The 17,569-nt window shown below is 37.0% G+C and overlaps 1 protein-coding gene across 8 annotated transcripts in view; it reads left to right on the top strand.

Annotated features, from left to right (window-relative positions):
* PPARG (peroxisome proliferator activated receptor gamma) overlaps positions 1-17,569 on the top strand; it is a 198,799-nt gene that overhangs the window by 100,412 nt on the left and 80,818 nt on the right. The window contains exon 1 of one of the 8 annotated variants that reach the window (XM_003927049.3): positions 1-17,569. This exon is cut by the window's left edge and continues 20,574 nt beyond it. The exons of the other annotated variants lie outside the window; for them this stretch is intronic. Within the exon in view, the coding sequence (XP_003927098.3) occupies positions 17,488-17,569 (82 nt within the window). The 5' untranslated portion in view covers positions 1-17,487. 8 annotated transcript variants of the gene reach the window in all.

Here is a 17,569-nt window from a genome sequence, read left to right as displayed (position 1 = left end):
AAGTCGAGCTGGAAATTGGTTTGTGAACACATTCTGAACATCACAAGATACCAGATTAATGCTGGTTGCTCTCGGGGAGTTGTGGGGAGGAGGAGGATAACCAGGTCAGGAGTTTGTGGTATCTTTTATGCAACACTAACGTTAAGCTTCCTGTCTGAGGTTTTCCATGTTATGAGTTTTCACCTCTTGATACTCTAAGGACTAGTGATGCTGACATCTACTAGAAACACTTCAGAGAAAAAAAAAAAAGATGGAAGATAATAGTTCTTTAGAAAAATGGAAACATTTACTTTATTCATGATAACTTTGTTCTTCTTTGAAAAAGATTAGCTGAACATCCCTGCTGATTACCTTAATAATTTACTTTGAAATTTAATTTTATCTACTCTAGAAGACTTGCTGTGGATAAATTCTCCTTTAGAGTCCTCCAGATTTGATAGCTATTATTTTTTAATACTTGGTAGTTAAGTGCCTTTATTTTGTTTAAGCACTGAGAAATGAATCAGGTCTCAGGAACTAGTTATAAACAACTGATTATTTAGCTGGGAAAAGAAGGTAAGGAAGAAGAATATTGTAAATAAAGGTTTTTAGGTTTTTATAAAGACATTATGCAAAGAGTCATAACCATCTTTCTTACAACCTCTTCTGAAACTAAAGCAAGGGGACTGAGCTTCTTGTGAATAAGTTTGAATAGGGTACTCTCCTGAAGGCCTTTAAAAATACGGTAGTTTATCTGTCTGCAGTTTAGCAATCAATCACTCAGTCAAGTCTTGAACACCTAATGCTGTGCTAAGAATTGTAAATGAAGTAAAAGGCATACTCTTTCATGTCTTCAAAGGACTTAATACTATACTTGGAGAAATAAATACATGTGAAACATACTAGGTCTGAATTATGTGGTATTGATTCCATATATGATTAGTTACTAGGGCTAAGAACTGATGAATTGGCATTCAAAGAGCATTTACTTTGTGTCAACCAATAAAAACATCTAATTGTATTATAGCATAAGTAAGAACAGGAAGCCAGAAACAAGTCCTAGTGGATGGCAGAAAATGAGAATATATACATTCATTTCTACATTAATGTATCTATTCAGTATTTCTTGAGCACTTACTATATACTGTAGGCACATAGGAGTGAGTAAGTACATTGTTCTGAGTAGAACTTATGTGTTAGGAAATAGCGAAAAAAATGTGGGAGGACAGGTGGGTGTGTGGGCAGAGTATAGCAATAATATTGTTAACCTTTGCAAAGGTTAGGCTGATTCTGAATAGAGACAAGAGTTTATAATAGAAGATTCCTTTTAACCGTTAAAATTCATCAAACGTAGAGCTCAAAGAAAATCTTAGAAGCCAGCTATCTAATCTACTCTCCTTTTCCTATCTCCACTTGAAAAAATGAGGACTTAAGAGCAGAGCTGTTGCAACTTGACTGAATTCATAAACTGAGTTAGTGGTGGAGCTGAAAGTCGAGCCTGGTTCTTCTGTTTTTTCCATTTGCAGTTGGCCCTCCCTATCCATGGGTTCCACATCCATGGATTCAACTAACTATGGATCAAAAATATTTTTTAAAAAGTAAATAAAAATAGCAATATAATTAAAAATAAAAAATTTAAAATTTAGTATAAACAACTATTTACATAGCATTACATTATATTGGTTATTATAAGTAATCTAGAGATAATTTAAAGTATATGGGAGAATGTGCATAGGTTATGTTCAAATACCACACTATTTTAGATTAGGGACTTGAGTATCTTAGATTTTTGTATCCACAGGGGTCCTGGGACCAATCCTTCATTCACGAATATGGAAGGACAAATGTATATCCTTCTGCCTCTTCAGTCTTAAAGTTAGCTAAAACATTTCACTTCCCTCTGCCAACTCTGTAAATACCAGATCTTAGGTCCTAAACTAAAGGTTTGTAATGCAGTCGTTATTCAGACATAGGTAGGAAAACATGACTTAGAAAATGAATCTGTTTCATGTCTCAATTTTAATAAATGTCTTGTTTATAAAATGACTAAACGCTCAATGAGACTAACAACATACAACTTGTATAAATTTTGTAACCATGACACTGATGAGCTGTGTTTTAGGTCCAGCTGTCACTAACTGGTTGTACGATTTTTGCACAAGTTGTGTCTCCTCTTTTATCTTTATTTTTATGATGACAGGGCTAGAAAGGCTTTACATTGTTTCAGTTATTTTATTACTATATATATCTTACAATTGCTTGAGTACAGCACAGACTTCAAGGAAAAAATTTCTTATGATTCTCAGTGTTCACATAATTTTTATTAAATCTGACTTAAATATATGTAAAACAAGTTATAAACTATGTTTATAGCTCTTGTATATCTCTACAACCAAAATAAAATGTAAAATAAGTGGCGAAACCCTTAACATTAAAGGCACAAATATGGAAATGACTGCCACAGCACAGACTTTTGGAGATTCAACACCTTTTTCTGCTTAATGCCATATCTGATTAGATTTTTCCAAGACTTTTTTCTTTTTCAACTCTTCTGTGAAACATTCCTTTCTACAGATCTAGTTTGAAATTCAGTTAACTTAGATGAATCATTTACATATTAAAAGTTTACCTTTGTTCTTTTTTCGCTAACCTTAGGCAACTAAAGTTGTAATATTGGGCATCAATGAAATCACAGATAGAAACTGTGGCACTGAAACTGCTTGTCTGTATTCAGTTATAAATCATCCAGATAATCTAAAATACGAATTCTTATACATTTTATGTCATTAAAATGAAGATTAAATTGAAAACATAATTAAAAAGTTTTCCTTAAAAATCAGAGACAATCTAAATAAATGTCCATCAACTGAATGGATAGACAAAATGTGCTATATCAATACACAGCCTAAGCTAGGCAATTCAGCAATAAACAGGCATGGGCCTGGCATGGTGGCTCATGCCTACAATCCCAGCACTTCGGGAGGCCAAGGAGGGTGGATCACCTAAGGTCAGGAGTTCAAGACCAACCTGGCCAACATTGTGAAACTCCATCTCTTCTGGAAAAAAAAAAAAAAATGTTAGCCGGGCATGATGCGGGCGCCTGTAATCCCAGCTACTTGGGAGGCTGAGGCAGGAGAATTGCTTGAACCCGAGAGGCAGAGTTTGCAGTGAGCCTAGATCACACTACTGCACTCCAGCCTGGGTGACAAAATGAGACTCTGTCTCAAAAAAAATAAAATAAACAGGCATGAACCGCAGACACATGCCACAACCTGAACCTCCAAACTCAACCTCAGAACCTCAAAAACATTATGCTAAGTGAAAAAAAACCAGATATATGGGACCATATATTATATGATTCTGTTTATTTGAAATGTCTGGTAAAAGCAGCAAATCTGTAGAGGCAGAAAAATACAATAGATTAATAGTTGTCTGGAATTGGGGCTAGGAATTGGCATTTGATTGTAAATCAGCTTGACAGATCTTACTAGGTGATGAAAATATTCTGAAACTGATTTATGTTGATGGTTGCAAAACTTGGTAAATTTTCTAAAATTCATTGAATTGCACATTCGAAATGGTGAACTTTATGCTATGTAAAATATACACCAATAATGCTGTTTTAAAGCCTTTTTATAAAGAGTTCTAGAACTCCTAAAAATATTTAGGTATTAGAGATTTTCTCCCTTGACCCTTCCAAGGTCAGAAGACAGTTGAAAAAATACTTTTAGTGGAACCAAAGAATGGATCCAATAACTGCAGTATCGTGCATGCTAGCTTTGACTTTGTCACTGACTCTACTTAGGCAAGGCCTTGGGCAAGTCACTTAACCACTTTGTGCCTCAGTTTTCCCATCTCTAAATAAAGAGGGTGTTAGATTAAATGTTCTCTAAGATTTCTGGCACACATTACAGTCCCATCCTCACATTTCTGTTATCTGTGAATCTCAACCTCCTAGCGATTCCCCTCCTCAAATACTCTTACAAAGCCCCTTTATTCAGCGTGGCATATGTAGCATATTGCTTGTCTCACTAATTCTTCCTGACCTTACTGCATAGGTCTTTCAGGTAAACAGTTCTCAAAGCGTTTATCTGAAAGTTCCATATGAGACTGAATGCCCATCATTCATTAATCTCCCAGAGGCTGTCTTCTCATCCTATGTAACTCCCTTATGGAAGCGCTCACATAGATAACAATATACTTCCCCTTCAGGCAGTACATGGAAGAAACAATGGGCTATACAATGGAATCATCCTATGCGATTACACAGAGTGAGAAGCTGGCCCATTGTTTTCTCCTGCTGCCTAAGGAAGGAGTTGTGCTCTTTGGATCCCCCTACGGATTTTGGCTTGTCTACCTCCTCAAAGTCCCAAGTAACAATTAAGCAATCTGGCCTCCTTCCCTCTTCTCATTTCAATGTGTAGGATACTTGTCAACTTGCCCAGAGTTACTGTAGGCATTTTGAGCTATTCATCTGACTGTGTGCAATAGATAACAAAAACATAATTAGAGGGAGGACTGAGTTAAGTCTCAATTTTATTTTTATTCTTATGGCGGGGAGAGAGGTGCTTACTTTAGAGTTGTAAAAGTTATTTCTTGTTCAAGTTTTCATCATCCCCTCCTTCCCTTTGTGTTTCAATAAAATTTTTCTAAATATTGCAACTGAAAAGTTTATTAAAATAGAGCTCATGCTTTTAAAAATAAAAACGTAACATCTTCCTAGAGGTATATGAAGAAAAGCACTCTGAGAGTATAAAGAAGAAACTAGATGGTTGGAATGTGGTTTATTAGTCCACAAACCTGTCAGGAATCTTGGACTCTTTTCCTAAAGCTATGCAAATATACAACATAACTTTGGAAGAACCTGTAATTTAGGAATAACTACCTGCTAAACACTGAAAATCTCTGTTAGTGGAAATAGTCTGGTAAAACCAAAGCATGAGTTATATTATTAGGGGTTGGTTAGTGGTTTTGTATATGCAATAAAAAGGATTAGACATTTGAAGAACCATGGGGTGGGTTTCCCATTTGTAACTGTCCATAGGGCCAAGGAAAATGGAGAAAAGTGAAGTTGAAATAAAATTACCTAAAAACAGTTGAAAAAAGAGAAACTTAGATATGTAAATGTTTTATGATGTGAACGTTCAATGAACAGAGGAAAGAAATGTGCCTAAGAAAGTCTGGTGTTGAAGATATATACTTTTTTAATAAAAGAGAACAAATAAACAGGCAGTCTTCCTTTCCTGTAAGAACTATATTACAGGTTAATAACATGGCTTTAGTTGTTGAAGGAAAGCTTTCTTACAGAAAAATGCCTGCTAGCTGGGTACAGTGGCTCATACCTGTAATCCCAGCACTTTGGGATGCCGAGGTGGACAGATCATTTCATCCCAGAAATTTGACACCAGCTTGGGCAACATGGCGAAACCTCATCTCTACAGAAACATACAAAAATTAGTTGGGCATGGTGGCCTGTGCCTGTGGTCTCAGCTACTCAGGAGACTGAGGTGGGAGGATCACTGGAGCCTGGGAGACAGAGGTTGCGGTGAGCTGTGATTGCACCACTGCACTCCAGCCTGGGCAACAGAGCAAGATGCTGTCTCAAAAAAAGAAAAAAAAATGTCTACTAACAAATGTGAAAAGAGTGGTAGAATTAGAAAAACTTCGTTTCATAAACTCAAAATATTGATTCAGGAAGAGATGATAAAGTTTGTTAACACCTTTAGGTGAGTGATTAATGAAACCGAACATTCTTATAATGCCAAAGTAACAGCACACTGACTACTGTCTGAAGGAGAAAAAAGTAACTGTACAATGGAGAGATGAGACATATCATCATTCTAACTTAGTGATGGATTTTAGCATGGCTGATGGTCAGTCATATATTATGCCTTTGGATGTGTTGGAATAGGAAGTACACATCCCTGTGGTATATTCAAACCTAAAATCTTTAACTTGAATCCAGAAATCCTTGAATATAGTATTCCGTTTATAGAAACACTGGGGATAGAGGATCAAGCTAAATGATACAACAAGAAAACAGCCAAATTCAGAAGTTGAGACATTCTACCTGATAACTGGCCTGACCTCTTCAATTAATCTCCTTAAAATTAAGGGGAAGGGTAATCCTACTAGATTTTAAAAGGCTTAGGAATGTACAACCAAATGTGTTTCATCATCCTGGATTAGATTAGGGTTTGAACAAGCCAATGAGGAAATGTGAATATGGACTGGATATTGTTTGAAATGAAAATGTAATTAAATGAAAAGGTGGAGATTATTGACTTTAAAAAGCAGGTTACTAACAGGAAGTACCATATCTCATTTTGATTAAAAAATATACATGCTCTCTCTATATATGAGTATGTATACATGCTTATGTATCTATATATACATATGATCATACATATGCCCAGGAAAAGACCCAGATACATAAATGTTAAGAGTTCTTTGAGCCAGTTGTGGTGGCTCACACCTGTAATCCTAGCACTTTGGGAGGCTATGGAGGGTGGATTGTCTGAGCTCAGGAGTTTGAGACCAGCCTGGGCAACATGGTGAAACCCTGTCTCTACTAAAATACAAAAAATTAGCCGGTTTGCACCTGTAATCCCAGCTACTTAGGAGGCTGAGACAGGAGAATCACTTGAACCTGGGTGGTGGAGGTTGCAGTGAGCCGAGATAGCATCATTGCACTTCCTCCTGGGTGACAGAGTAAGGCTGTGTCTCCAAAAAAAAAAAAAAAGGGGGGCCGGGCGTGGTGGCTCAAGCCTGTAATCCCAGCACTTTGGGAGGCTGAGGCGGGTGGATCACGAGGTCGAGAGATCGAGACCATCCTGGTCAACATGGTGAAACCCCGTCTCTACTAAAAATACAAAAAAATCAGCTGGGCATGGTGGCGCGTGCCTGTAATCCCAGCTACTCAGGTGGCTGAGGCAGAAGAATTGCCTGAACCCAGGAGGCGGAGGTTGCGGTGAGCCCAGATCACGCCATTGCACTCCAGCCTGGGTAACAAAAGCGAAACTCCATCTCAAAAAAAAAAAAAAAAAAAAAAAAGGATTTCAACGTTGATTATCATGATTTTGTTTTTACCAGTCTGTATTTTCTAATTTTCAACAATGAATGTGGATTGGTTCTATAATAATGAAAGGTGTTTAAAACAAAAACAAAAAACCCTACCTTTTCAGATAGAAAAGCAGTAGTGTATTCTTTCCTTCAAGGAAAATAAAAATGTTTCCTTTGAGGAAAGAAGATGTAAAGACTAGAAAACACTCTAGTATCTTTCAAAACCACCAAGGTTTCAAGTACAAAGATTTAACATAGGTAAACTGTATTGTACTTCATTTGAAACTCAGTATCTTTACTAGAGAGATTTCTTGTATCCTATCCCACACACATACAGTATTATTTAATGATGTGTACACAAAACTCTGCCAGCCTTAAATAGTAGGTCGAAGATATGTTTGTTGTTTTTAGCTTCCCTGTGTTAATCTAAATTCATTGCCCAGTAGCCCTTGGAGATTTCTATCCCAACATGTCCCATAGGTGCCCAATACTGTGGATTATCATTCCTCTAATTTATTCTCACTCTTCTCTCTTGGTTCAGTCTTGCCTTTGTTCACTCTGTTCCCTCTCCTTGCTCCTACCATCCAAAGCTTCTCTGTCTTTCGGGGCTCATCTCAAATTTCCTGTCTTTGCTGAATGGTTTTCAGATTCTTTCGATCTGTCTTCCCTCTCAGAAGGGGTCTGTTCATCTCTGAACGTCTTCCGTGCTCCATTGCATCTGGTTTAAATCCTTTATCTGCCTCTTATTAGCTACATGACCTCAAAACTCAATTTCTTTATCTGTAAAATGATGATAATAAATGACTTCACAGGGTTGAGTGTCTCAAGTCAGTGGTGAGTACTGTAGAGGCAGAATACATAGCTCAACAGAAAGTACTCCAGTTATCAGTCGTGATTCTTTATACTTCTCTCAAGCCACCTACTGGTCTTATTCCTCTTTACTAAAAGTAGAAAAATGGCTTGAGAATTGAGGGTCAGTCTTTAAATGCGTTGTTCTATCACTAGTTATTTGATACTTAACTGTATTGCTTGGTATTTAGCAGTCCATTATCTAATCATAACATCAACCTCATTCTTTCTGAGTTTGTTTCCTTTTTGTGAAATGGGGCTACCAATCAATCTCACAGAATTTTTTTTTTTTTTAAGACAGAATCTTGCTGTCACCCAGGCTGGAGTGCAGTGGAGTGAACTCAGCTCACTACAGCCTCCGCCTCCCAAGTTCAAGCACTTCCTATGCCTCAGCCTCCTGAGTAGGGGGAATTACAGGCACATGCCACCACACCCAGATCATTTTTGTATTTTTAGTAGAGATGGGGTTTCGCCGTGTTGGCCAGGCTGGTTTCAAACTCCTGACCTCAGGTGATCCACTCACCTCAGCCTCCCAAACTTCTGGGATTACAGGTGTGAACCATTGTTCCTTGCCAATGTCACAGAATTTTTGTAAAGCCCAGACAAAGTTTTATATTTTAAAACAGCACAGCCCCTGACAGAGTAGGCAGTCAATAAATGTGGAATCTGAATCTTACTTAAAGCTAGTTTATATTTTTTCAAGTCTTCTTACTTTTATTAATGCTGCTTTAAGATGTATAAGTTCAAATGTAAAGTTCTAGATTGGGATGGAATTTATAATGTGTCTAAAAAAGATTGTTAGAGACAAACTTTTAGACTGAACCAATCTACTATTAGTAGAATGATTAATCTTACTGGAAAATAAACATAAAATGTACTCTGTGTTGTCTGTGGTTTAATTGCCATCAAAATTAAGTTTATGATGTACTGATTTCACAGTTATATTTTATTTTCAGTCAAATCTCTATTTGCTATCATAAAGAAAATATGTCTACTTCTGCTAAGTGAACTTTAAAAATTTGTGCTTGTTTTTGAAGATTCCATATTCTGTATACCATTTCTTCCTGAAACATTTTTATGTAGCTCCTTTTAACATAAGAGTGATAAGAGTGTTGCTTGATGACTGCTCTTATTTTATTAAATTGTCATGTATAAGATTTAAACATTTGATTATAAGAATTCATAATATAATTTTGAGAGTCTACTCTGTTCCAGATACTGATTTATTTAAATCATCTCTAATTCTCACAACTCCAAAAAGATAAGAAAACAGAGGCATGACGGGGTTGAATGCAAACCCAGGTCTATTTGGCTCTTTATTCATTTTGAATAAAGACAAATTACTCAAAGCTTTACCACCAAAAACTGTTACCTGGTTCCACATTCAAACTCTATTCAGTAGTTGCTATTATTTTCTTGTTTTGCTTCCCAGCATTGTTGTGAGTTTCAAATGAAATAAAAGGTGGTTGTTGTTTTTTTTTGTATTACCTCAAAGTAGAAATTTTCAATTATTAATATTATCATTTTCATAAGAGCAAGGAACTTTGTCAATAGAAACAAAAACTTCATACCAAAAAAAAAAAAAAAAAACCCAGAATGCTGGGATGACTCATGAAGAATCTATGAATGAGGCAAGAGAACATTTGTCAGCAAAATGGCTCTATGAACTGATGTTCAAATATTATCAAATTTTAATTACCAACTCATTATTGAGTATTACTTTGTAGAGTGCACCATATCTGAACTCTGTGGTAAACGATTACATTTTCATAGGTAATTCTTCCACATTAAGTGATTCATCATAGAAAAATGCTTTCATGCTGAGAACTTCCACCATGACTGTAGGCATTAAGGATCATTGACCTGAATAATTTATTTGAATGTCTTACTGCATTATTTTGATGAGATAGAGCACCGTTTGGAGCTTTGGACTTGGAATTAAGAAACCTGATTTCTAGCTCAAACTCTGCCGCTAATTTATCTGAGTCATACTTCGGGCAAATAATTTCTTTTTTCTGGAACTCATTTTCCTTACATGAAAAATTAAGAGTTGGAATGTGCTAATCTTCCTGATGTTAAGTTTCATGAGCCCGCGATTTCAGCAGTCTGTAAATTTCCTCTAGTACAGTCACAGAACTGGTCAGTTCCACCAGCTGAACCTGAGTCAGCTCCGCGGCTCTACACTTGCTGTAGATTGTAGAATCTTTGTGAATTCCCAGTGTGCTTCACCAGTGACAGGATATGCTGCCCAATAAATCTTCCTATAACTGATCTTAGAAAATTCATTGATAAAATCTGAAAACTGAAAAAGATACATGTTTTAGAGGTGTAGGTTTCCCACAACATGAAAATGTGTCAGTTGATAATAGATCTCATGGTATTTTACTATACTAGAAACAGCTTACTAGAGAATTTCAGATATTACATGCAACAACAAGTTAACATAGTTTAAGTGGGATGTCTTTGGTTCAAAGTTACAGTAATTTGAAAAGTGTTTAGTTGATCCCTAGAAAGTGGTTAGACAGGTTAGGCTCTTTTTCAGGTATTAGAGGTAAGTTAACTTTTGAAGTGGGGGGTGGAAAAGGAAGTTTTCAGGTTTTTTTTTTTTCTTTTGAGACTTTTAATTTACTATCAGACATTATTTTTCAGATGAAAGTGCCTTTTATACTGTTACCTAGGTATGAGTCAGGTATGAAAAGGAAATAGTAACTCAGGATTAGAACATGAGTAAGTATACAATATGAATAATTTCCATTAAATTTTAAATAAATGAATTACAGTCACATTATCAATATCTCAAAATTAGAACCCAAAAGGACCTTAAGGATTATTCTGTTTTGTGGAAAGGCCTTCTTCTGATTCTAGAGATGAGAAATGTGGACTCAAAGAATTGACACAGTAAGTTTGTGTCTGAGAACCTAAAACCTAGGCTTTCTGGCTCCAATGTCAGTGTTCTTTTCTACTGCTTCCGAGTTAAGAAGACCTTTTTTTGATACCACATACACATCTGCTGGAGTTATTGGCTTCTTTTTTTTTTTTTTTTTTTTTTTTTTTTTTTTTTTTAAGGCAAGGTCTCACTCTGTTCCCAGGCTGGAGTGTAGTGATGCTATTACAACTCATTGCAGCCTCGATCTCCTGGGCTCAGCAATTCTCCTGCCCCAGCCTCTCAAGTGGCTGAGACTACAGGCACATGCCACATGCCTGGCTAATTATTTAAATTTTTATAGAGACAGGGTCTCACTCTGTTGCCCAGGCTGGTCTCAAACTTCTGGTCTCAAGGGATCCTCCTGCCTCAGCCTCCCAAAGTGCTGGGATTATAGGTGTGAGCCATTGCATCTGGCAGCATTATTTTTCTTTAAATCAAAATAATATAGTTGTTTAATATAATCATGCCTGTAAAATATATTATTTTTGAAAATCTGAACAAAATTAGAGTTTTGTGTTAAGGAAGAAAGGATTTGTATTTCAAAAAAATGACACACAGGAGGCTAAGGCAGGAGAATTTCTTGAACCTGGGAGGTGCATGTAGATTGTAGTGAGCCTAGATTTGCACCACTGCACTCTAGCCTGGGGGACAGAGTAAGACTCTGTCTCAAAAAAAAAACCCAAAAACTGACACAGCTGAACATGGTGGTGAGCATCTGAAGTCCTAGCTGCTCTGGAGGCTGAGGCAGGGGGATCACTTAAGCCCAGGAGTTGGAGACTAGCCTGGGCAACATGGCAAGACCCCTGTCAAATTTTTTTTAATTTAAAAATTTTTCAAAAAGTGCCACAGATGCATTGAACATTGACCTTTCTTTGTCTGCTTTTATGGTAATATCCAGCTTGCTGTGATGGTTGAAACTTAACGTCCAGGATACAGGATTATTTGTTCTCAAAGCCATGTCCCATTGGCCCAACATTTCTCCCATGTTCTCTCTCCCCTGTGACTATGAAGAAATCCTGACCTGATGCAACCACCACTTGAAAATAAGGTTCCAAGCCAATCTTAATTGCACCAGGAAAAGGCAGCCATTCTTTTGGGTAGGGGGAGAAGTGAGCTTGGGTGGTCATTCTGGTTGTTGGCAATTACCAGGCTTCCATTGGAGCATCATCCAGAAATTTACATCTTGTTGGAACAAAAAGAAAATGAATGATGTTATCAGTTTGCTAGGTCTCTAAACTCCTTCTTGAATGATACATGTGATATGGAAGTGCTGTTCTTTCATCACTCTAGCATCAACAAAAACAGTATGTGTGTTTTAATGCCAACTAGGGACACTGTGCTAGGTTCTAGGGATACAATGAGATCTAAACTCTTAACCTTTTAAAAGCTAGCATAAGTGTTACTAGCACTTACAGCATTAAATGAACAAGTTGTTAAATGAGGTTAGAGCAAAAGAAAAAAATATTGTGCATACAATTTTATACCAGTACTAACATAGCTTATTTCACACGAAAGAAATAGCAATGTAAACAATTTTTTAAATCCAAATTTATTCTACAGAATAAATTTCAAATTTATAGCAAAAAAAGAAAAACAAAAACAAAAAACCCAGCAGTTTTCATGGGCTTTCAATAATGCAGCCCAAAAATATTTAATATTCTATATCATGGGAATATTTTATGTAAGTCATTCCAATACCAAGTAATGCTAAAAATAACTTGATACAGGTACAATGCCATGATTTTATTAACCATAGATTTTTAGACCTTTTCTTACTTTTTGTTATTGAATGATTCACAGTTTTTATTGGTCAAATTGCCTTCTGTTAAAAGTACCAAAGTGTGGAGAGTTTTTTTTGGTTGAGCAATATTCAGATTCTTTTAGCCAAAGACAGGTTCTATAAAGTAATATTGAAGACTAGATGTTGAAGAGTAGCTTTCTCTAATATCAAACTGTCAGTTTTTTCATGAACTGGGGTAGAGTTAACTTTTACCCTCCTCATTATAGAATCATTCCTTATTATCCCCATTCTTTCTCCTGCTGAGGATGTGGTGTTGTACTCAAAGTTACTTCCATACCCGTTTGTCTCCAAAGTCCAAGGAGAGATGGCACAGAGCCATCTCCACAGAGCCCTACATCCCTCAACAGAAGAAGTACGTGGTACATAAGGAAAGTGGTGTTTTTTTTATTTTGTAAAAAATGGTTTATCAATTCCATTTTTATATAAAACACATGGGAGAAACCTAGCCAATCAACACGCAACTGTCACCACATGAAAAGGTACATCTATCAAACTTCAAGTCTAAGAATATACAAATGTTTCTTTTATCATGTTATTGTCTATGCTTTTCCATTTACCTGTTGTTAAAAATTCCACATATCCCCATTATTTATTCTGTCATGGTTGGTGATGAAGAGTTGGATTCTTTTATCAAGGCTACCATAGCTGGGGGTGGTGTGATCCCTCACATCCACAAATCTCTAACTGGAAAAAAGGGACAGCAGAAAACTGCTTAGAGGGTTGCTTTAACCAACCCTCTTCCTCCCCATTATTGTACTGTAACTGGGATGGAAAGTTGTCTTTTACCACTCCTTCTCACTCTGTAACATTAAGAAGGACTCTCCTGCAAGGGGACAGTCCATCGGATGAATAGCAATAGGGTGCTGCATTGACATGCAAAGTGCTGACAATCCATTGGTGTGCAAAGCAGTCTTAGCAAGGTCTTAAGTTCTAAGATCTTATCATGTAAATCACTGGTGTCTTCTTTTATGTATCTTATTATAATATCCTTCCAGTCAATATTATAAAGGGCAGGACACTGGGGGAATCTTAAGGCTTTGAAGATAGGGATAGTCACATGCATGTCTTAGAAATTTTCTGATGATCACATACTGTCCACTGATAGTAATGATACTATTTAAACAAATATATTATTTCTCATATCAGTGCATGCCAGTTGACCTTCAAGATTAAGCAAATGAAAAGATCACTTGTTTAGGTGTATTTGGATAATTTTGATATAGTTACATGTGAACTCATTGAGAATAGAAACCTTGGCTTATTATTTACCGCCTAAACCCAGATCAATACCTGGTGCTTAGTAGGTATTTGATGAATGGTGGGATGGATAAATGTAAAAGTAAGTCTCTTCAGTTATCTAAAGACAAAACAGATACATAATAGTATACAAATGAGACTGGCTCATCCATCTTTATTTTCATCCATTTAAATGTCCATATGAGCAAGTTATTTCTTAAGTGACCTAGCACTGCAGTGTGACTATGATTAACATAAAATATGATGAAATCATCCATATTGTGTAACTGTTTTGTTACTAATGTAGGGATGCTTTGTGTGTTGCTTGGTTTGTATATGCTGCCAAGAGTATAAACAACATTTACTGAGCCTGCTACTTGGCAGGCTCTGTGTTTATTAAAATTGTAGTTTTTGCTTATTGACTGTTTTTTTGACACATCCATCTTGTTCATCATTGTATCCCTAGCACCTAGCTTGAGGCTTGCTGCATATTACATCAGCAATGAATATTTTTTGAACAAACGAATGCACAAAATACAATGAGTTAAGACAGGTTTTTGCTTTCAAGTAAAACATAGTCTGGGGGAAGAAGGAATGACAGGATGTGGTGGGTCCTATAGGAGTAGGTGTTATCAGATTCTGATGCTGTGGAATAATAAACTGTTAAAAATATGTAATCTTATGTTTCAGAAGCTAAAACACAGTATGGGAACTGTTAGAGGCTTAGAAGGTCTCACTACCCAGTAGACTTATAAGTTGAATGGTGTTGCCAAAGAGTAACAGAGACTGGTATAGGACTTGAAAACCAGGTAATGCTGTTGGCCTCAGGAACAAGGAAGAAGATTCCCAGATAGAGATGTGGCATGAATGTGAACATCGTAATTGAAGGAACATGGCCACAAGAGGAAGGGGGGAATTGAGAGACACCCCACCACACTCCCTACTATAGCCGTTGGTATTGGAAAATGAATACGACAGTTATTCACTGATATTCCTTAAAAGAGTAAATACATTTTTCCCCAAGTTGCCTAATACTTCTATTCCTGTGGTGCTGATATATTAAAAGAGGCGATTTATTTTTTATTTTTATTTCTTTTATTCTTTGCCTATGCTTGCTCATAAAAGAGGTAATTTAGACACTTCTAAGAGTAGAAACTGGCGAGGGCCATAAACTGACCTGAGCTTTAAAGGTTTGATCCTTAGATCCTAGGCCCAGCTCTGTCACGACCCAAAACCTGGAGAGTTGACTTGTCATTTGGAGACCTAGTTTTCTCACTTTAACAGAGTGTTAAACGCTTTAGAGTTTCTCTTACCCTGAAGTGGGATCATTTTGCCAGTTTTCTCATTCTGACCATCCAGCACAATCTTAAGAACATTTTAATAAACTTCTCCACTTTTAAAAAGTTGAGGAGACTTTGGAATCTGAGGGCAGGAATGGGTACATACTGCTGCTTCATGGGAAACAGGGTTGAAGTTTGCTTTCCAGACTCAAACGCGTCTTGGGACATTGACTAGGGTTATCCAGAGGTAGATTGGGACTTCAGTTTTTGTTCTACTTTATTTAAAAGAAGGACAGGGTTCTTGACTTGAATAATTAATTTTGGCTGGGTACAGTGGCTGACACCTGTAGTCTCAATACTTTGAGAGGCAGAGGCGGGAGGATCACTTCAGCACAGGAGTTCAAGACCAGCCTGGGCAACATGGCAAGACCCCATCTCTACAGAAATAAAAGAATATCAATCTATTGTAAGTTCAACCAAGAATCTTTGATTCTGTCATATCCTTAAGTATTATGCCATTGTGTCTAGAGTACTGTGTAGTATAAGTAAATTTCCAAGCATGAAGAGTGAAGGAAAACATCCTTTATTGAGAATCCAACTGAATATAAAGAAAACGAATTTTACACGACTGTAATCACTGCAGTCATTTAGACAAATTAGCAAACCCAAGTTTTGCTTTAACTTGGATTGCCTTAATAAAGATGTTTTGGGGCTTAACGGCACAGTTGCCCAACTCTCCACTTCATTCTGTACTGTTCAGACCTGGTGAGCGTTTCCCCATCAAGCTCTTGCACCATGATTGACAGGGACACTTTTACTAGTCCCCTTGAAGAATGAATAGTTACTCAACGTAGATTAACCAGATATATATTTATTTTACTCAGGTAATATCAGGTTAAGTATAATTCAGAGAATTATTGCCTTCTAATGTACTAATTGCCCTGTGTAGGGGCATCTTTGAAAGTCTGCAGTGTCACTGCAATTCTGCTAGGCCATTCATGTGACAAGACCTGCTCCCATATCAGCAATTTGGCACAGCTAGTGTTTCTCCTTGCCAAAAAGGGCAAAGGCCTTGAGCAAGAAGCCAGCTTTTTTCCTGATTACAAAACTGACCACAATTCCTCGCCAACCTAACAGCGTAAGTCTATTTTTTTCTGGTAGTGTGTTTTTCTTCTCACAGCGAACTCCATTTTTTCATTATGACATAGCACTTATCATTTAAACATCAGTTGATGTTCAGACATCAGCTTCTGCAACATTGCTGCAGTTGCAATTGATGGATAAGCTGAAGTTTTTAAGAGAACAAGCCGCCGGGTGCGGTGGCTCAAGCTTGTAATCCCAGCACTTTGGGAGGCCAAGGTGGGTGGATCACGAGGTCAAGAGATCGAGACCATCCTGGTCAACATGGTGAAACCCCATCTCTACTAAAAAATGCAAAAAATTAGCTGGGCATGGTGGCATGTGCCTGTAATCCCTGCTACTCAGGAGGCTGAGGCAGGAGAATTGCCTGAACCCAGGAGGCGGGGGTTTCAGTGAGCCGAGATCATGCCGTTGCACTCCAGCCTGAGTAACAAGAGCGAAATTCTGTCTCAAAAAAAAGAAAAAAAAGAGAGCAAGCTCTGATACATAAAATTGAAACCACATCAAACCCGTCTTTATTCTCTCAACTATTTAATTTTACAGAATTTGGATAGCAGTCAGTATCATTTTGGGCTTCACAAACCAGTAGAATAATTACCTTAGAAATACAACATTTCAGTAGTATGCTGATACCATGTTTAAACTATGGATACATATTTGAATTCCAAAGTTTTCTTCAGATAATGTGATTAGAGATTCAACCAGGAATAGACACGAAAAGAAAACTTTGCCCAAATAAGCTTTCTGATATTTCATAAGCGAGAGATTTAAAGTTTTCCATTTAATAAGCAATTGATGTGAATTTTATGACAATAAAAATGTAAGGCGATATTGAACAATCTCTGCTCTTAAAATTCTAAATACTGTACAGTTCACACCCCTCACAAGACACTCAACATGTGGGTCACTGGCGAGACAGTGTGGCAATATTATTTTCCCTGTAATGTACCAAGTCTTGCCAAAGCAGTGAACAACATTATGACACAACGTGTTGTCAGAGCTGGCTCCTAACAGGACAGTGCCAGCCAATTCAGGCCCAGTCCTTTCTGTGTTTATTCCCATCTCTCCCAAATATTTGGAAACTGATGTCTTAACTGATGGGTGTATTCACAAATTCTGTTACTTCAAGTCTTTTTCTTTTAACGGATTGATCTTTTGCTAGATATAGACAAAATATCAGTGTGAATCACAGCAAACCCCTATTCCATGCTGTTATGGGTGAAACTCTGGGAGATTCTCCAATTGACCCAGAAAGCAATTCCTTCACTGATACACTGTCTGCAAACATATCACAAG

Source organism: Saimiri boliviensis, chromosome 8, assembly GCF_048565385.1.
Source record: "Saimiri boliviensis isolate mSaiBol1 chromosome 8, mSaiBol1.pri, whole genome shotgun sequence".
Lineage (NCBI taxonomy): Eukaryota > Metazoa > Chordata > Mammalia > Primates > Cebidae > Saimiri > Saimiri boliviensis.
This window is presented reverse-complemented; position numbering and strand designations above follow the sequence as displayed.